This window comes from Neomonachus schauinslandi, chromosome 9 (assembly GCF_002201575.2).
Source record: "Neomonachus schauinslandi chromosome 9, ASM220157v2, whole genome shotgun sequence".
Classification (NCBI taxonomy): domain Eukaryota; kingdom Metazoa; phylum Chordata; class Mammalia; order Carnivora; family Phocidae; genus Neomonachus; species Neomonachus schauinslandi.
The window spans coordinates 36469785-36490755 of NC_058411.1; the positions used below are offsets into that span (position 1 = coordinate 36469785).

Below are 20971 nucleotides of genomic sequence, written 5' to 3' on the forward strand. Positions count from 1 at the left end.
AAGAGTTTGTACAGCTTAGGAAAATGCGGGTCCCCTGTGGTTGAGTGTCCTGGGCAAGACGTCACTGAAGCGCCCTGTTGCCTGGTTCCTTCCCAGCCCTGGGATCTGCTGGTTCCCTCCAGGTATTACCAGAAATAAGGGAGGCGTCAGTCAGGAAAACACCTTTTTTGTTGTGTATAGAGATTGTAAATTGCCCCCTTTTATTTTTTATTTTTTATTTTTTTATTTTATTTTTTTTAAAGATTTTATTTATTTATTCATGAGAGACAGAGAGAGAGACAGAGGCAGAGGGAGAAGCAGGCTCCCCGCGGAGCAGGGAGCCCGATGCGGGACTCGATCCCAGGACCCTGGGATCATGACCTGAGCCGAAGGCAGACGCTTAACCGACTGAGCCACCCAGGCGTCCCGTAAATTGCCCCCTTTTAAAGAAGAACTTAAAAAGAAAAATTTTTAGCAGCTTTAGTGAGATAATTTACATACTATAAAGTTCACCCTTTGAATGTATATAATTCAATAAGTATTGTGGCAATTCCCAGTCACACTGGAATTATGTCCTATTGAATAGGATTTAAATTAGCACACCACCGGCCAAGGCACAGCAGTTCTCTTCTTATACAATTTTTAAAAGTTGCATGCAAATTTAATTTAGAATAAGCTAGCTATAAACGTAAAACAAAGAGTTGTTGCCAAATCGGACACCACAATTTTGTAGAAATAATATTGTGTGAGGGTTTAGAGTTCAGAATTTGGGATTTCCTTCTACCTAGAGGCCATAGTGTGGCCTAGTAAATAAAATACTAGATTAATTATTCTTTTCCCCACTTTTCAGATCAGAATATGCTCTGGTCGAAGAGTTCCTGGTTACATAAGATGTTTATGTATATGCTGTTTTAGTGGAAGATGATAAAGACAAAGTAAAACATTGGATCATCTCAACTTTGGGAAAACGTCAGCAAGTACCTTTTGTATGTGAAGTGTTTCAGGAGGTTCCAAGGTATATCTGCTATCTCAATATAACATTTTATATGTTCATCAAATTTAGTAACACATAAGCCAAAAGTAGTTTTATGTGTGTGTATACTTACACTGTATAAGTATATACCATGTACACATACATGTCTGCACACACCACAATTGACGTACCGGTCATACTCACCATGCATTCTTCATATAGGCACACACACTGTGTCCATGCACACGCTATCCACACACAGGGCAACGAAACCTGTGTGTCCACACTGACCACATACATAGACATGGGCAACATATCAATTCATTTTTCAGGCTCTTGACTAATCTTCCTAACATTTAAAAAAATGATAAAACCCATATATGTTTATTGCAAAAATTCAAACATCACCTAGAGTGATACAGAAGAAGTGAAAGGTTGTTTTCACCCTCTGTGTGATCTCTACTAGTTTTTCCTCTCTTTCCAGAGGGAGCCATGATTTAAGAGTATCCTTCCAAATTTTATATATTTATTTACAGATATAATAGACATGTATTTAGTTTAAAAAAGATAAATTGATTGCATAGTTCATATTGTTGTGCCACTTGATTTTTTAAACTTGCTATGTCACGGATATTTAAAAATATCAACTTTGCTATCTTTCTGATGACTCTCAGGATGTCTTTATAAAAAGGGAGGACATATTGACATGAACACATGTGACTGGAAGGAAGTCCCTGGTGGGTGGGCATGAGCTGATTTACTGTTGAGCTACTCCAAGTACCCAGCCCGCAGGGACTCAGCACACGAGGCTGCAGCTATTGCCACTGCTAATCCTACTAAAATCTAAGCAAAGTTTTTTATTTTTATTTTTATTTATTTATTTATTTTAAAAGATTTTATTTATTTGTTTGACACAGAGAGAGAGAGAGAGAGAGGAATCACAAGTAGGCAGAGTGGCAGGGAGTGGCAGAGGGAGAAGCAGGCTCCCCGCTGAGCAGGGAGCCCGATGCGGGGCTCGATCCCAGGGCCCTGGGACCATGACCTGAGCCAAAGGCAGACACTTAACGGCTGAGCCACCCAGGTGCCCCTAAGCAAAGGTTTTTAATTATCTAAACAAAATCAGTATAAGATGGCAAGGATGCTGAAAAATCCTAAGTCCTAAAAAGTAAACTAAAAGAATAAAAAAATCAGTTATAGTGGCTCATTGATCATATTTCTATTAAGCCAATAATCGGAGTTGGGGGCATTGCTGAATAAACGCTGGTCCTACTGGGCTGTTGGGCTGGGCCTACAGGTTCGTATCAGCTAAATTGTTCCCCGTGTGTGTGTGTATGCGGTGCTGGTGGTGACAAGGCAGTGGGGAAGTGGACAGCTCATTTCTTGTCACTATCCCCTCCTCTTTACACGAGAACCCTGTAACCAAGCCTTCTTGCCCATGGTCTCTTCACTGCTCTCCTTTCTCTCTGGGGCTTTCCCTTAGGGAGCAGCTGTGAGGCTGACAAGCTAAGAACTCTCCTTCCCAGGCCATAACTTACAGCTGTTCATGATACCACCTGCCCTCTGCCACTTCATCCTCCCATCTGGATTGTGATGAATGGAGCAGGGACCATGCTGTTTTTTTCCTCATGCCCTAGTTATACTCTGTCCACAGCACACATTCCATAAATGCCGCTCACAGATTGGGGCAGTGACCTGCAAATGAACACATGGCTTTCTGTTGGTCATTTATGGCAGAATTTTCATTAGAATCACCAGGGGAACTTTTAAGTCCATCCTGACACCCTGCTAGCCAACTACCTGCCTCTCTCCCCACACTCCAGACCCAATTAAATCAGTTTTTGGAGAGTGGGCCGGGGTATTGGGGCATTCTGGTATCATGGGCTTGGAATTGATGTGGAATTGAGAATAACTGATTTGCATCATCCTTATCTTCATCATCACTGAGGTTGCATCAGGGGCTTAGCATGAAGGGTCAGGCCTTGTTTCAGGCACTTACATTCATTACCTTGTTGAATCTTCACCATAGCACTGGAGAGATGGTAGCATCCACATCTTTATTTCATAGAAGAGGAAGTTAAGTTTTAGAGAAGTTTGATAATGATCTATTAAATACTGGGATGGGCTATTTAGCCCAAATCCAGCTGCAGCTCTTAATTGTGAGAACATTATTTGCTTCATCTCAGAACTTTAAGTGACAGATTAAGCATTTTTTTTTTTTGGAAAATTCAGTTATGTGGGAATCTTAATGCAAATGCTTACTTAACCCAGGAATCTAAGAAATGTTGGACCGTCCAGGTTTAGTATCTATTTCATGGCCTGCAATTGCTAGTAATTACCACCAGATGGCAGCAGACACTGCATATTTAAAACCTCAAAGCCAAAAACCAAAAACTGCACAATCAGACGTGTCACAACTAAATAAGGTAGGAACAAATAACTAGTGGTCTGAAAGGAACATGTTTATTTGATTCTATACCCAGAAGCTATCAAAGCAATCCTGCTCCCATTCTGGAAGAGTTAGGAAGACCACGAGTTGCTGTGGGGGCCTGTAGGTGGAGTGTGAGAGGAGCTTGGGTTTTTGATCATTTACTCCTGGCAGGGTAGCCAGGGCCCTCCAGCTGAGCGACTTGCGACTTTGTCCTTCACTGGGCTTTATCTTGCTCCGTATTCTGGATACCTCTTCCGTAGAAGCCTTAGTTCTGCTGTGTAACTCCATTCAGAAAGATGGATTAATTGTCTCCTGCACTGTTAAAGATGCTATATGAAGCCTAGAATATGAATAAGAATTGACTCTCCACTTGGGGGAAAGAAAATGAAAATATAGAAAGAACTCAGTTTATTTGGAAGTGAGGTAGGCCAAGTTTCTCTTGCTCTTTGTTAGCTCTGTGATAAGGTAGAATATTTATTTGACTGGATCAGAAAAGCACAGAGCAGGACAGGAAGAGGTTTTAGAGATCGGTTAGTGCAGGAGCTCCCCAAGTGTGGTCCCCACCTGGCAGCCTTGGCCTGGGAGTATGTAAGGAATGCACATTCTCAGGCCCTTCCCTGCCCTCCTGCGGCTGCGGCCCTGGGAAGGGGGGGCACCATCTGTGTTGCAAGCTCTCCGGGTGACCGTGCTGCAATTCAAATGTCACAACTACAGGTTACTGTACTTCCTGGTCCCCTCAGCTGATTTCATAGTTGAAGAAGCCAGACTCTAGACAGACTGAGTGATTTATTCAGGACCACAGAGCAAACACACCTCTATAGAAGGCTCGCATGTAGGCTGGCAGGACTCCTGTCGCCCCCCTTAGCCACAGGCTGCAGTGATGACACGTGGCAGGGGCTTCCGAATGTATAAGGGGAAACGTCCTCTTGAGAGTGAGGGCTGGGCGGTGGGAGGTTGGGGGGGGGGATTGAATTTGTACCAGCTGATACGTTTTCCCAAACAGGGCATATTTTGAGCCTAGGTTGGATGACCACAGGTGGAGATGCTGTAAAGGAGCTATGAGAAATGGAGAATTCGTCTAGCTGGTAGTTGAGGCCCCTTACAATGTTGAGACTGAGAATGGAAGACCGGGGCTTGAATGTTTCTAGAGGGGACAGTGTGTCAATCTAAAATTGAGACTTGAGTGGCGTTTGGAGGGCTAAAATGGACAAGGGGTTTGGGGGGGGGGCTTCAGGGGATAGGGAGGGAGCTGGGGCAAGGTAGGCTTTTGAGTACTTTCCACTAACTTTACCCTGAAGGCAGGAGACTGGTTTGAAGGCAGATCCTGTGCTCTAGGATGACTGTGAGCCACTATGAAGAAAGAACAGTTCATGGGCAGCCTCGTCAGATGGCCACACGCCTTCCACATATGTTTGGAATAGCCAGAGCATAGTGGCCCAGGTGGTGAGGAAGTGAAACGATTCAACCAATCCTTCTCAGACTTTAGGCACCCCTGAATCTTGTTAATGTGCGGCTTCTCATTCAGCAGCAGGGCTGGGATGAAGCCTGAGAATTTATTTCTAACAAGTTTCCGGGTGATGCTGAGCGACTTGTGACTTTGTCCTTCACTGGGCTTTATCTTGCTCCGTATTCTGGATACCTCTTCCGTAGGTATCCAGAGGAAGATACCTCTTCCTCAACCGATCTTGTCACTTTGAGTGACAAGGAGAGTTGCATTGAGACTACCCCTCCCCCAAATCCCAAGCCCACCCCACCCCCTACCCACAATCATTTGGAAATAGAATTCTGCTTCCAAGTCCTCTTGGGTTTAGTGACATTTATCCTAGATTTTAGCATAAGTCTCATTTTCGTCTTCCCCCATAAGTACACTCATATCTGTCAGGCTTGGTTTGGAAAATGTGAATAATAGCCAGAGGGTGGGAGTGTAGCATAGTGCTTAAAAGCGTGGGCCAGGGAGACACATTCTCTAGGTTCAGATCCCAGCACTGCCTGGGGACTACTGTGTGACGTTGTGTAAGTTCTCTTGGCCTGTTTCTTTATCTGTAAAATGAAGTTGATAGTAGTGTTTGCCCCATAGGGTTGTTTGAGAATAAAGTGCATTCGTATGTGTTGACCACTTAGAGCACTGTCTTGAATGTAGTAAGTTCTCTAGTGGTCAAGAGTCCATCCCCGTGAACAATAGCTTCAGTGTCCCCGCCTTCAGTGGATACCAGGGCTGAATCTGAAATTCACTTTCTCTAAACTGACTAGTAACAAGACCCACATACTTGCATATTCTAATTACACCTCTGAATCGATGTCCCTACAGCTCATTTTTTTTTAAGTAATTTGAGAAGTAAGATTGTGTCCTAAGTTTACTTTTACCAGTAACTTGTCATGTTGCAAACTTCTTCCTAATCTCCAAATTGCACACCTCTAAAACCACACTAAGATACCTATGAGCAAGAAAAGTTGAGTTGCTCATTGGGGAAAAACATTTGTTTTGAGGTGTTAGGCAAACTTTCCATGGAGGGTTGATGCCAGGTTCTGTGCTCCAGATGGCCCCATGGGGTCAGCCAATGGCCAAAGGGAAGGCTCATGTCCTTCCAAGTGGACCCTGGGTTGCCATGAGTGAACCCCAGTGGTACTTGCCTCGCATGCCTCGTCAAACTCTTGGGGCAGAGGCGCTTCCGGAATCAGGGCAGGTGAAGACATGCGGTGTGCAGTCCCGGCTGAGGGCGGCATGTGGCTGATATGGCCTTTCTACTCCCACACTTCCCTGGTCACTGGTGACAGCTGAGCTGCTGGGGGCTGTGACTTCGCAGTGACGGACACCATTCCATGCTTGCCAACATACAGATAGTCCCCCATCCTGTGGGGCTTGTGTGCAGAGAACCCCGAGGGTTCATGCTGCTGAGATACCCAGCTCCTGACACCAGGAGGTCCCTATTCTTCCCTGATGGGGCCGCCAACACCACTTTTGCAAATGTGGCCTTTGGGCCATGTCTATCCTGGAGTTGGGCCTGAGGGGCCACGATCTGAGTAGGGCTTCACCTACACGGCTCGTGTAGCTGAGGGCTCACTGACAGGAGGAGGCAAGATGTCTCCTGCCACGGCAGGCTCTGTTCCTAGGTGGTTGGGAGCAGGATGGGAGGTTGCCTGGCTCTGAGCCATGACCTGGGACAGACCGGTCCCCCAGTTTGGCATTCCTCGGTTGGCGAACGCCCAGGCTTCGCTGCAGCATCCCCACCCCAGCATCCTGTTCTCTGCTTGGTCTCTGATGACGCACTCGAAACACACTGGCCTGCAAGTACGTCATGGAAAAGTCAGCTCTGGGACTCTTTGTAGCTGAGCCAAAGATCTGAACTCTAGAAATCCCTTTCAGAACCTTTGAGTAATACACTCCCAGGGGCCTGGGCTGTACGGCATGACTTGGCACAACCTCAGTAGATTTGGCATCCAGGCCCGGCCTTACTACCTCTCCAGTGTGAGCTGAGGGGTCACGTGCAGAGTCACCCTGCAAAAACTCCCTCGCCCCATTGCCTTAGCTTAATGTTTGGAATTCTACTTAATAGATGAACCAGAGTTCTGAAGACTCTTTGTTTTCAAAGGATTCTACTCCAAGTCCCAATATTCCTTTGTTTCAGGGATTTGGGGAGGGAGCTTCATTAAACAGAGGGAACACAAGCAGGGGGAGAGGGAGAGGGAGAAGCAGGCCTCCCGCGGAGCAGGGAGCCCAATGCGGGGCTCAATCCCAGGACCCTGGGATCATGACCTGAGCCGAAGGCAGACGTTTAAGGACTGAGCCACCCAGGAGCCCCCATGTGACTTCATTCTAAATTGTCTTTAGCAAATGCTTGGTGGGCTTCTGAAGGGCCAGGAGCATATCTATGGAGGGGGGGCTGGTGGGGCCACAGTGGTATGACTAGGTATGGCCATGTGGACAGAGCCAGGTTAAAGCATTTTGTCCAGCACTGACTTTGAGGGTAGAAATACCGAGTTCCAATCACTTTACTTTTCAGAACATGTGCCTCTTGAGGTTGTTTTCATCAACTCTGACCCAGAGTTAGCTCAAGACAAAGAGGAGGGACACTACTTCCTGGTTTATTCATGTCAGAAAATCTAATTATTCCCAGCAAGATAGCATTCTAGAGTTGGTTTCAGACTTATTTCTTTTTTGTGGCTCAGAGATTAATCGGTTGGTTTTGAGATCACCTCTCTTTCTTAGTAACTCTGGCCATATGAGTATTTTTGAATTAGTTGAATGTTCCTTAACCTTGTGACCTCAGTGACGTTTGCTGAAATATAACTGAGGACAGTGGATGATCCTGCCTGAGGCAGGCAATGGGTATTTTGGGATCATTCTTCTAAGTTAAATGTGTCACAAAGCGTTATTGGCAGAGGTGTGGAACCAGGGGAATCAACTCAGGTAAGGGGTATTTTCCGCTGCACCCTCCTAATGTTAGAGCCATGCTTTGATCACCAGAGACTTCTAGAGTAGTGCTTCGCATATGGATCATGTGGGGATCTTCCTAAAATGAATTTTCAGATTCAGTAGGCTGGAGTCTGAGAATCTGCATTCCTAACAAGCTCCCTGGTGATGTCGATGTTGCTGGTGGACCACCACTTTGAGTGGCAAGGTTCCGGAACAGTGATTCTTTTTTTTTTTTTTTTTCCCCAGCACTGGGCTTGAACTCATGACCCTACAATCAAGACCGGGGCTGAGACCAAGAGCCAGACACTTAACCGACTGAGCCACCCAGGCGCCCCAGAAGTGTTTCTTAAAATATGGTGTACAGACTAGCAGCCAAGACACCAGGAAGCCTGTTAGAAATGCAAATCCTTGGGCCCCATTCCAGACCTGTAGAATCAGAAATTCTGAAAGTGGGGCCCAGGGGCTGGGTTTTAACAGGACCTGCATGTGATTCTGATGTCTGCTCAAGTTTGAGAACCACCACTATTGTACAAAATAAATTACATGTCACCCTTTAACACACTCCAATATTTAATAATCCTTTGCTGCTGGAAGGTTTCCCTTGGGTCTGACCTCAAATCATTTTAATTACTCCAGGTCTTTTAGGCCTTCTTGAAGTAGTCTGTTAAAGTCCTGATCATAGAATTTTAGGCCCAGAAGGAAGCTTAAGATGTGTTCTGATTCCTTTTCCCCAAGCTGCATGCCCCTCCATGAACCTTGTCCACTTTTGAGCTTTCAAAGTAGCTGGTGGAAAGCATTAGAGTACAAGTTAAGTTGAATATTTATAACCCACTTGTTGTGATAGTTTATCAGTGCCCATCACTTCTTCTGTGTCAGGTTTGGATCATTCTATTTTCTTCAATTTGGAGTTTTAGGATATTTTTATACTGCTTTAGAGCTTCAAGTCTTATACTAGTGTTATTTAAATTTTTTTCTAAAATGGACAGCAGTGGGAAAGAATAATTAAACTCTATAGGAGCTTTTAAACAGTTATATTGGATTTGAAATTAAACAGAGGCTTAGGGAGTTTGTTCTGAGGACAATGAATGGGTAGAAGCTAACAATTGTCATGGATTGATATAGAAGAGGGGAGCACTGGACGGGCGTGAGGGGCACAGGGAACTTTTTAGAAGGTGAGGGAAACAGGTTTCAGAGCCAGGCAATAATCCTTGCTGTACTGAACTTTTCAAACTAGATTGTATTCATAAACTCTGACTATGGGGATGAAAGGTGTAAACTCTCTCTCTTCCAGGCTGTGAGATTCTGATGAATGGGGACACTCTAATGACTATATGACTGAATGAAAGTAGGCAAATTCAGTCCAAAAAACAGTGTACCTCTATTGCTGGAAGGCTTTCTGGTGGGGGGGACAGTCAAGTAGCGGGTGCACGGAGGCCTTTGTACCTTAACCCAGAGGAGCTGAACCAAGTTTCCGATTTAGGCATTTGGAACATCATTTCCTAATTGTGTGTCTTGATATCGATGTGCGAAGTCTCCTCCACTCCCCAGTTCCTGAGAGTAGCTGGCTAAAACAACCATCTGCAAATGAAGGGTAACTGACTAATTCTTAGAAGTCTTGAGTCTGGTGCTAGATTTTCCAGGTTCCCCACTGTCCAGGGGACAGTGGGACATCAGCCTCTGATGTCCCACAGGCATTTATACATGGTCCTTGCAAATACATACAGAAACCCCCAAAGGAAATCCATTTATTATTATTTTTCCTAGTACAGAGTTTTCAAGTTGAGCAAAAAGACATTATCTCCAGATAATTGTGAACAAAAGGCCCAGACAAACGCATAACCACAAAGAGCAATGACCAGGAAACTCACAGTGGGAAAGAGCATGGTCAATGTTCACTCCAAAGGACTTAAGATGTATGAACAACCCGCTGACTTTGACCTAAATAAATGACCCAATGGTAACAAAAGCTCTATCAAAGAAATTGGGCCGCAGCCATCAGTTGCTTAACCCATGAATTTGTAACATTAGAAACTTTTCATAGTGGAGTGTGGGGTGCGAGGAAAGAAAGATGAGGTGGCATTTTTACCCAAGTAGGGCATGTGCTAACTGATAAGTGTTGAGGGTTCTTTCTAGTCTACGGCCTTACATTACTGGTTGGCCACGTTCTCCAGCTTGAAGACACATCTCTGACAGAGTGAGGATATTTCAAGAAGCTTAGAGAATTTAGAGTCAACCTCCAGTTATTCAGGGCTCAACCCTCACTTTTGGAAACCATTCAGGATCCTGGCTTTTCTTCTTTCCAATACTTAATCCATCTCCCTCCCACCCCCACCCACCTCCCCATCTCTTTTTGGACCTTTCCAGGGCTCATTAGGCAATTCAAATAAAGGCTGGGCAAAGTATCTAATGTAAAAAAAAAATAATGGGTATAAGTAAAATTTATAAAATTGACTCATTCATTCTGAGTTCAAAATTGGTGTGGGTAGGAAGAAATTGAGGCTCTTGGCCAAATATGTTATTTTGGTTATTGATAGTCATCAACCAATGAATGAACCGTTATTTGCCCATCAACACTTTGAGTAATGATTTGGTTTTTTTGTAATTATATGTGTTAAGATATTAAGAATGTACCACTGGTTGTCATTTAGATAGACAATAAATTTGTCCCAAGTGATCAGAAGAGGTAATATCTGTTCCCATATGCCTAGCCACATGGATCATTCTCCCCACTCCCAAACCCTTAATGAATCAAAACAGCAAAACGTTACCTGTCCCGCGGTGTCATATAGTCCGAGCAAGTGTTGCTTGCCTCCCACTGTCACAGTAACTAGGGGAGAAGAGAAGAGGAGAGTCCATAAGTGCAAGCTTTCATCAGGAGGCTTCACATTTCTCCATGACAACCTCTTCCTGGGCAGTAAGAAGCATATGCCTCATCGTGTATATTCTAAACCAAGCTGACAGCGTGATTTCCAAATGAAAGGCCACCTTGGCCTGCAGTGGGAGCAGATGGGCTCAGCCAAGTCCACATTTCTCAACCAAGATGAATATTATTTGTCCCACGAGGGCACTCTGTAGGCTACTCATGGATCCCTATTAGGCCCTCGAATATCAAGCTCTTGAAAGGAAAAGGATGCTGGACCCTTTCTTGGTTCGGTTATTTTTTTCTTTTGTTCTGTTGGAGCCACCTTTCAGGATAGAGAACTGTGTGAACAGCTTCTCTGCTCCAAATCTCTCTGCTTTGGTCTGTCTCTGAAATGTTAATAAAACCATAAAAACCAAGAATAGTAACCCACCTACATATTTTATAGTCTATAAGGCAAAGCTAATAATGAAACAAGAAGGGCTTAATATTTATTTTTATTTTTTAAAATTTTATTTATTTATTTGAGAGAGAGAGAATGAGAGACAGAGAGCATGAGAGGGAAGGGGGTCAGAGGGAGAAGCAGACCCCCCCGCTGAGCAGGGAGCCCGATGTGGGACTCAATCCCGGGACTCCAGGATCATGACCTGAGCTGAAGGCAGTCGCTTAACCAACTGAGCCACCCGGGCGCCCAAGGCTTAATATTTATTTTTAAAAAGTTTTTTGTTGTTGTTGTTGTTGTTTTTAAATTAAATAGTACAGTGCTTTAGCCCACCTGATTTATCGCAATATTGAATGTTAGGTGCAGGAGGAGATGTTGTCCGGGTTTGCTTTCATAGACCTGAAGGGTGTGCATAGGGTGGAAAGTTGACAGTGTGATTTACCCAGCAGGCTTACTGCCTCGCCCAGCAATTGTGTCCAAAAGGAAGAAGTAATGGAGGGGTATGGAGCACTCTGTACATGTCTGGAAATGAAATAAAGTCTCATCTTGAAACTAAACTGAGATGGATCACATGGAATGCAAAATCCTCATGGCGAATGGAAACAGTGAATTTAACCCCCCCCCCATTTAATCTCTTTTTAGAAAAAGGAAGTAAAATGTGAGGGAGAATGTGATTTTTTTCCCCCCCTGCTTGATCAAAAAATGTGCAAATGCAGTGTAAAGATGATTTTTGTTTCCTTCAACCATTAGCTGTGCAGGAGAGAAAGATCTACCGGGTAGTAACCTTTGTCACCAGCTCTCTGCACACACCCACTGCCCCATTCTCCAACCTGTTGCTCAGAGTTGCTGATTCAGGACTGATTGGACTTTTGTTTTCAGGTTCCTGGGCTACATGTAGGCTAAGTACGTCTCAATGGCTCATTCTCTGAAAAGCACTTGTTTAAAAGCGCTGCGTCCCTAGACACCAGGAACAATGTTTCTAATCTGCCCAGGTCAACAGGTGTGCAGCTTGATAACGTGGCTGCCGAGCTTGATAACGTGCCTGCCGCCTCTCACCCAGAGGAGCTTTCAAATGTGTATGTTGACGTAGTGAATGCAGCTCCAGGCAACGCTGGGCACGATGCTGACAGAAGGGCTTCCAAACATTTTGATTCCCTTTCATGTCAGGCAAGCAACAGGAATGAAGGTGAGAACGTGTGGCCCCAAGGTTGGTCCTGTTCCATCTTCCTCTCCCTGCATGCTTGGAGCGCGGTCAGATGTTCCTGAAATCTGCCAAAGTGGTTTCTTTAATGACCAATTCACTACCTAGTCATGGGTCAGGAATGAAGGGAAGAAATCCAACCATTACAACATGGAATTTCCTGCCTCTGGTGAGCCCAGGACAGGCGGGTCAGGGGCGGCTGTTCTGGAGACCCTCCTGGAGCGTCCCAGGACCTACAGGCCCAGGGCCATCAGATGCCTGGTCATCCTCATGGCCCATGTGGACACTGCAGATGTTCCTCAGCAATGGCTCTGACCTTTGTCACAGGAGAGCTGTGGGCTCTTCCCTCTGGCCCACTTCCCCTCCGGCCCCAGCTTTGGATGCAGGGAATTGCACAGGCCCGAGGGAGTGCCAGCCCAGTGAGGCCGCGGGGCAGGAGGAGACTCCGGGCAGAGTTTTCCCTTCTGTCTGTCCTTCCCTGACTCCAGGGTTTATGGGGTTCCTGGACTGCGCTCAGCGTTGGGAGTAGAAAGACCAGCTAGAATTCCTCCTGTCCTGGAGGGTGGGGAGGAGGAGTTCACCCGCAAGGCTGGGCACAGCGCCACGTAGTAAACACCATGCCTGGCCAGCACGGAGGGCGGTGGGAGCACACAGTAGGGCCATTGCTGTATTACTGTGTGTGTGCGCATGAGTGTGGGTGCTGGTGGGGGTGGGAACACGCACGGCGCGTGCGCGCACGCACACACGCGTGCACACACGCACGCACGCACGCGCGCACACCCGCTCTGCGGAACTTCATCAGAGAAGGCTTTCTGGAGGACCGGTGTAAGGCGCAGCCCGGGGATGGCCGTGAGTTACTCAGGGTGCCGTGGGGGAGGGACAGGGGGTGGTTCACCAGCTACACCGGCTTTACTGGGGGAGGTAAGCGCACAGGGTCTGGCTGTCCTGACTCACTAGTTTAGATTTTTTTCCGAAGGCTTTGTGAAGCGACGAAAGTCTGGAATTCTTTTTCCCAAAGAAAGCGAAAGAGAAGGAATTGAGATCATTTCCTCGTACTAAGTAAAAACGGTGGAAGGAGGAGGGAGGGCATTTTTCAGGTGGAAGTCTCGTTGGCTTTCGGCTTTGCTGGGTGTCCACTCTGTGTATGTGGCCCGCCCTGGTGGAAGAATCCTAAAGGAAGGGGCAGAGCTTGTACCTCTAGCCCTGGCAATCACGGTTATTCTCTCTTTTCTGCCCTTTCAGTCTCCCATTTTCTTGGAAGGGAGGTAAGGGGATCCCACAGATGATGCTAGGGAACATGAAGGGACAGATCCAAGCATCAATCCCATGCTGTCGAGAGTGCAAATGGCTTTGTGAGTCCTTATCTTAAAGGAGCAGTGGATGCCTTATTGCTCGCCAACCTCTGTCCTGCAAAGTTCCTCAGTTTGGAAACAGATCAGTCAGACGGGACAGAAGGAAGGGAGGCACTGCAGTGCTAATAGTAAAGGTAGTGAGGTTGAAAGAGCAGGATCTTTTAAGTCAGATGGTTCTGTGTCCGATACCTTCCTTTGCTATTCACAATCTGAGTGACCTCGGGAAAGTCACCTAACATCTCTGAGCCCCGCCTTTCTTATTTGTTAAAAATGGGGATAACATCACCTACCAAAGAGAGCACCTGTAAAGAGCATATTAAATGAGAAAACGCCTGGCACACAGCCTGGTCCATAGTAAGCGCTGAGCAATTATTACCTCCTCTCCTTCATTCAACAAATGCTTCCTGAACCTTAAGTAAGGACTTGCTCTCCACCGAATCACCAGTGCACCTTAACTGGCACAAAAGTTTATAATACTTGTGAATTACTGGTCACTTTTTTTTTTTTAAAGGATTTTATTTATTTATTTGAGAGAGAGTGAGAACCAGAGAGATCACAGAGGGAGAGGCAGAGGGAGAAGTGGACTCACCACTGAGTGAAGAGCCCGATGCGGGGCTCGATCCCAGGACCCTGGGATCATGACCTGGCCTGGAGGCAGACGCTTAGCCAACTGAGCCACCCAGGTGCCCCTACTGGTCACTTTCTACCCCAAATGATAGCTCTTTAGATCTATGTCTTGTATCCCCCACTGGATAGGAAGACCCTTGAGGACAGAATGTCCACACTTTGTATCCCGCACGGTACACAGCACAGTTCCTAGTATACGCGGTTGAAGCTGAGCACATGGTATAGAAATGGAACACCAGGGCAACTCAGGTGGAAGAAAGTCCTTCAAAATGCACCAAGCTGCAGCTTGAAGCTCCCTGGCAAGACACTGACTGCTGGGAAGCGCCTGCAGCCAGCAAATCTGCCTGGCAGACGTCCGTCAGGCTACAATCCCAGATCACCGTCTATTCTTGGAGCTATTAGAGTTGTTTACTGAGCTCAGATTTTAAAGAGAGTGGGTCAAATGACCCGCTAATGGCTCTGTTGGTTCTCTCAATAAAGTGTGAAAGTTGTCAGTGACCTGTTAAGATGTAAAATGAAGGCCTTCTTCTCCAAATCCATGAAACTTTTTGCTTCCTTGTGGTTCTTTGCGCAGACGGGAGTGGTTAATTTTGTGAGCTGGATGAGGTGCTAATGAAGTCTAAGTCAGTGGTTGGCTCTCTTGAGGATCAGTTAGTTTCACCCAGAAAGAAAATGTCCCAGGTGGGCTCTGAGCCTACTCCCCTCGGCATTTCAGTCACCTCGTGTCTGGCCCTGCGTGTCATTTGCAAACCTGGATGAGGAAGTGTTGGTCGTTCCCTGTAAGCCAGCTCCAACCCTCAGACCCTCAGCCCAGCTCATCAGCAGCACGAGGAGCCTGATCCAAAGTCCCTCCCTTGTTAGGTGGTGGGCTGGCCATCTCATCTGCCAAGAGCAGTCTTTTGAAGTCAACATGATGCACAGATGATGAATTCAAAGAACTGGAATGGTGGAAATGCCGTGTCAGCTGGGAGGAAGCCACCCTTTCATTCCCAGCACCTAGCTAGCTGCCTGCATGGCTCATGTTGAGTGTACTCTTTTTGGGAGGTGGGATGAGGCAGACCTGACGAGGTGTGTGCATGTAATACCATAAAGGTGCTATTTTGGAGGAAGAAACACTAGATGATATACATAGCAAGAAATTGAATTTTAAGAAAGTTTAAAACGTGGCTCTCAGGTAAATATAGGATGAAGATATGTCAAAGATTCGTTAACTTACTGATGAGAGAACCAGTAAGGTGACAAATCTTATACAAGGAACATTTTGAAGGACTGACATTTATAGGTACTTAAAAAGCAGAAGGTTGGGAGGAAGTGACTAGGTTCAATGGGAAACTAGTTGTCCTATGGAAAAAATAACCTTCGGTGTTGTCTTTTCTACTAAATGAGAAATCTTTGCATGTCTACCTGACAAGATATACAAGTTAACATGTACCTGTACAAAGGTACATTCCCCCAGATTATTAATCCCTGGGGGGCGGGTGCCCCAACATGATAGCAAAAGGACAGTTTCATGCTCTTGGCCTTATATCCAAGTTTCAGATAATTTTTGTTCATGTCTGAATCTAAGTCCATGCTTTGTGACTCATTGGTGAGATGTTGGGCAAGCCAGTAGGTCTCTCTCACCTGGAAAATGAATCATGTTTACCCTAAGGGGGCATAAAAACTCCTTCTAAGCTGTTCAAAAGCCAGGGGTAATCATCACAATATTCTGTCCGTGTCTAGGGGGCTATAAGAAATGGAGAGTTTAAATGAAAATTCTTGATTCTGACTCTCATCATGCTTAGCTGACTGGACATCTTCAGGAGCAGCCTCACCTTTCCCCTCTCTGAACCGACCCTCATCCCCCACTCTTCTTTTTTCTGGAAGAGCCCGTCTGGGGCAGTGACGTACCTAGCTCCCCTGGCCACTCTTAGGAGCTGCTTGTGCATGTTTGTGACCTGGTTGAAGCCTCACGACAGGCATGTTTGTTTTATAAGGGACCAACTCAGAAGCATCTGAGATTTTCTTCAAATTAAAGTAAGTTAGAAAGCTGTATGAAACTAGAAGTAAATGATATATTTTCCTGAATATGAGTGGTAGTGAATTTCTTCCTGGTCAGTTTCAAACTTCCAGCATACACAATCCTCTTCATGTGGCTTGAAACCTTTCTCATCCATCTACACTGGCCCACCCCAGGCAGCTCTTTCCCCTTCTTTGCAAGGGATGCTTCTTGTTTGCTGAGCAGCAGATTCTCTCTCCCTCCACCCTCTTCTCCGCCCCCCCCCCAATTAAAGTTGCCTGGGGAGGTCTCTTATTTGATATGCAAGCATGAGGTCTTGTTTCTGCAGAACACAGACCAAGGAGAAAACCCGACAGGCTACCTGAGATTCTGTTAGGACTCTGAGTTGAGGACTTTTTGTTGTTGTTTTTAGGTCTGTATATGTGCCCTACAACAATGAGAATCCCATTTGAACCAGCTACCACTTATCTGCATGCATCTTCCATCCCTGGTCATGTTTCTTTCTCCTTTAGGCATTTAGGTATTAAGACAGGGGATTGGGTTTGTAATTATTACAAGTTGTAACTGCCCTGGATTTTAAGGCAGAAGAAATGGTTGGAACTGTGGATTCACTGCAAATGAGCTCGGGGAGCTTTAGCAAGCTACAGCTTCCCTAAGTCTTGATTTTCTTATTGGAAGTTTGGGGAGCAAAAGAAAGCATGAGTATGACGATTTTGTACAGCAAAGTTTACCCAAATGGAAGGTGGCATCACTGGACAAATGGCTTCTTAAAGAACAATACCGTTGAGGACAGAGTTTGAGGGAATGAAGCTGCCTAGGTTCTGGGTTTGGGGTGCGCGTTCAGGAAAGGTCTGCCCTTGCCAGTACTTGTCTGATGGCGGAAGAGAAGAAGGAGGAGGACAGGAGGAGGGGCCAGAGCTTGTTTAGTTCTAGGACTCTTGGAGCCAACCGGGGATGAACACACTCATAGTCTGTTCCTGTCAAGGGTTTTCAAGGAATTTCAAAAAGCCATGATTCCATGACGTCCACATCCTGGAATCTCAGAGTTCTGCTTGGCCTCACTTTTCCTTCCACGACATTCATTTGGTCTCCACATCCTGCCAATTCTACCTGCTCGGCAGCTTGGGAATCAGTCCTCTTTACCATCCTTGCAGCTGACCCTGTGCGGCCCAACCTCCCAGCCTTGTCATTGCCAAAGCTGCCTAATCCACATCCGGTCTCCAGGCTCAGCAGCTGTGCTTTCCCTACTGCCACTAGAGTTCATGCAGCTGTGGTTCCCGAACATCTCCAAGATAAACTTCAAATACCTTCCAAGAGTATATGGAGTCCTTGTAAGCTGGCCCTAGCTTACCCTTCCAGCTCTGTTTTATTTTTTGACCCTCCAGTGATCCAGACTTCTTGCAACCTATTATACTCATGATGCCTTTGCTTAAGCTGGTCCCTCCGGAATTCTGGAAAAAGCAATTCTGGAATGCTTTCTCTGCACTTGTCAGTCTGGAAAACTCCCACCACCATAAAACTCCCTCCAAATTTCCCTCCAAAATTCCCTCTAAATATTAAGCCTCTTCCCACGCCTCCTTGCTCCCTGGGCCATACAACGCTGTATATTATTTATTCTCACGTCTCAGAGTTAGCATGGGCCTGCCCTGTAACTCCACAGATAGTGGTTGAGTGACTGAAAAATACGTTAAACTCTACCCAAACTGAAGGTTTTCTCTGTAGACGAGTCTTTGGCGTTTCCTGAAGGGTTACCATGAGCTTTTCTGTACAGTAATGGGCAGGATGGGGTCACCAGCAATGGCGTCCTCCCCTGGTGCTGGCCCACCTGCCACGAGAGGATACCCTGGCAGTGGGGCTTTGCTGGGTGGGATCTGTGCTTGGAGCCCTCTGCCACTTTTCCAGGCAACTCTCATCAGCCATGGGGCTGTCGGATTCTAGGCCAGTAGGGCAGGACCACTGCCAAGGTGTCCTGAGGTTCACTGGGGCTGTGGAAGCCATAACAGCCAGGCAGCTTGGCATTAGTCACAGAGTACAGGGGAGCTGTCTTTTAATTAAGACTTTGGGAAGAAGTGACTGAATGATAAGTGAAGCCTGCACACAGGGGCTTGTCGTGGCAAACCCGAGCATGCTTTTTGCAGGATCCCCTATATAAAGAGATACTTTAAAAAATGCCAGCTTCTTCATAAATTGCTTTAAAAAAAAAAAACCCTCACTATTATTAGGCTTGCATTGAGGTATGGTGGGATAGATGCCTAAGGTGGAGGCAGAAATGTTCAATTGTAGCCTTTTGACTCCGTGATCGAAATGTTTCATGGCAGCCAGCAGGGGGAGCTAGTTAAAAACACAGAGTCCCTGGTTTCACACCCCGCTCCTAAGATTTTGAGGAAATAGGTGTGGGATGGGACCCAGATGTCTGCATTTTAATCAAGCTCTTCAGGAGACTGATTCAGATCTGAACCTCTGTTTCCTCATCTTAAAGGTGAGACTAATGACAACTCAATTACTCTAGAGTATCCCATCCCCTTTAGACAGGTGTTGTGAATATTAGATGAGGTAATATGTGGGGAAGACTGTAAAGTTTACAGAATGCTACACAGATATTATTATCCTTTTGGCCATGTCTGACTTATAATATGGGGATGAGGCACTTTGGGTATAATGGCACTCTCCCCTCCTTGTCTAGAAATAGTCACTGGAAATGCAAACACCTGGGTGATGATGAAAGTGGAATAGTGTGTTCCTGTGAAGAATTTTCAAAGAATTATTGGCCCATAAAAATTCTATCGGGTACCAGCTATAACTAGTTAGAAAATATGATGGAAAGTATCCTTTCACAATGACAACAGAAACTATAAAATGTCTAGTAATGTGCAAGACCTTTCTGGAAAAAGCACTCTGTTGAGTGACATAAAAGAAGGACGTGGAGAAACATGGATTTGGGTAGGAAGCTGTGCATTAAGATTTTAGGCCTCCTCAGTTTAATAAGTTTAAAATAATTCCAATAGGATTTTTGAACTGGGAACACAACAGAGTGATTACAGTTGTTGTATGGAAAATGAAATTGGTGAGAATAGCTAATAATGAAGAAAATGACAGGATAACCGGGTTCAGACACATTAACATGTATTATAAAGTTATACTAATTAAAGGAGCATAGCACCAGCACAAGAATCAATGAAACAGAACAGGAATCTCAGCTACAAAGCCGATGCTACCTGTGTAAAGATTTAGTATATAAGTGGCAGTGGAAAAAGATGAAGTAGTCAATATATTGTATTTAGACAGTTGGTTACTATTTGGAAATAAAACAGCAAGTGAAGAACACCATAAATAAAATGATCGATATACTTGATTTAAAAAAAAGAAAGGTAAGTGTACTGGAAAAAAATGGTCATGATATATGAAGGTTGAAGAAGGTTATCTCTGATACATAGGGTGTATTCTAATCAATAAGAATAATCCAAAAGAAAAGAAATAAAGAATATGTACAATTTACAAATAAGTTAAGGGCCAATGAATATCGGAGTGAAAATATTCCAGTTATACAAGATATAATCTCTGGCCTATCAAATTGACAAAGATGAAGAGAATGGCACCCAGTGTTGGTGAATACATGAAGGTGGAGGAAATGTAAATTGGTTCAAGTTTTCTGGCAAGCCATTTGTCAATATAGATGAAATGCCTAAGCACAGGTCTGTCTCTGACTCAGCAATTCTATTTCTATGGTGTATCCCCAGGAATAATCATACATGTGCACAACAATATATACATAATAAGACAGTTTATCATCAAAGTATTTATAATTGCTACCAATTGGAAACAGCCTAAAAGTTCAGGAATTGGGGATTGGTCCTCTTCAGTTATGGAGCAACCTTACAATGTAAACTTTTATTTTGTATTTTTTAAAGATTTATTTATCTTAAAGGGAGAAGGATCTCGGGGAAGGGACAGAGGGAGAGGGAGAGAGAGAATCTCAAGCAATCTCCATGCTGAGCATGGAGCCCAGCACAGGGCTCAATTTCACGACCCTGAGATCAGACCTGAGTTGAAACCAAGCGTCTGTTGCTCAACCGACTGCGCTACCCAGGTGCCCCAAAATGTAACCTTTTAAAGAATACTGAGAAGTGAGGCAAAATAGTGAGGATATAATGTCTGATAGAAGGAGATAAAATTCTACATTGCCTATGTAAAAATATTTATAGAAAATACTTTTTATTTTTTCCATACTTTGTTACCTTGAACACGTAAGTCAGAAAAAATTTGGGTGCTCACCAGTTGTGGTTATCGTGTTCTGATTATCACTGTTCTATATAGATTAGATTAAATGTCATCTGGTTTGTTTCCTGTCATTTACATTCTCCCATTGTTTCTAGGTTCACTCTCTGATTTTGTCTTAGGCTCCTTCAGATTTATTTGAGGCTGTAGGACCGAGCTTTTATTCTTACGAGGAGGCACATGCGATGCTTGCTGCCGCGGAAGGTTATAAACTGTATTCCGAAGCAGCTTATCTTCTTCAGAGGATTATGACAAGCCCCTAATGCTCTACCTATACTTGCTTTTCAAAGGTACCGAGAAAATATTGTGCATTTGAGGATGCTGGAATCTGCCAAAATGTATTAGTTGTAAAACCAAAACAAGTGTATGAGCTGTAAAGACAACAGCAGTAAATTGGTTCCAAATATAGCCCTTTATTGAC

General features: G+C 45.0%; 1 protein-coding gene across 1 annotated transcript in view; it reads right to left on the minus strand.

Moving 5' to 3' along the window:
- Window positions 1-20971, minus strand: part of RHOJ (ras homolog family member J) — a 79285-nt gene that overhangs the window by 12843 nt on the left and 45471 nt on the right. The window contains exon 2 of the mRNA XM_021701430.2: window positions 10563-10621. Within this exon, the coding sequence (XP_021557105.1) occupies window positions 10563-10621 (59 nt within the window). The remainder of the gene's footprint in view (window positions 1-10562; window positions 10622-20971) is intronic.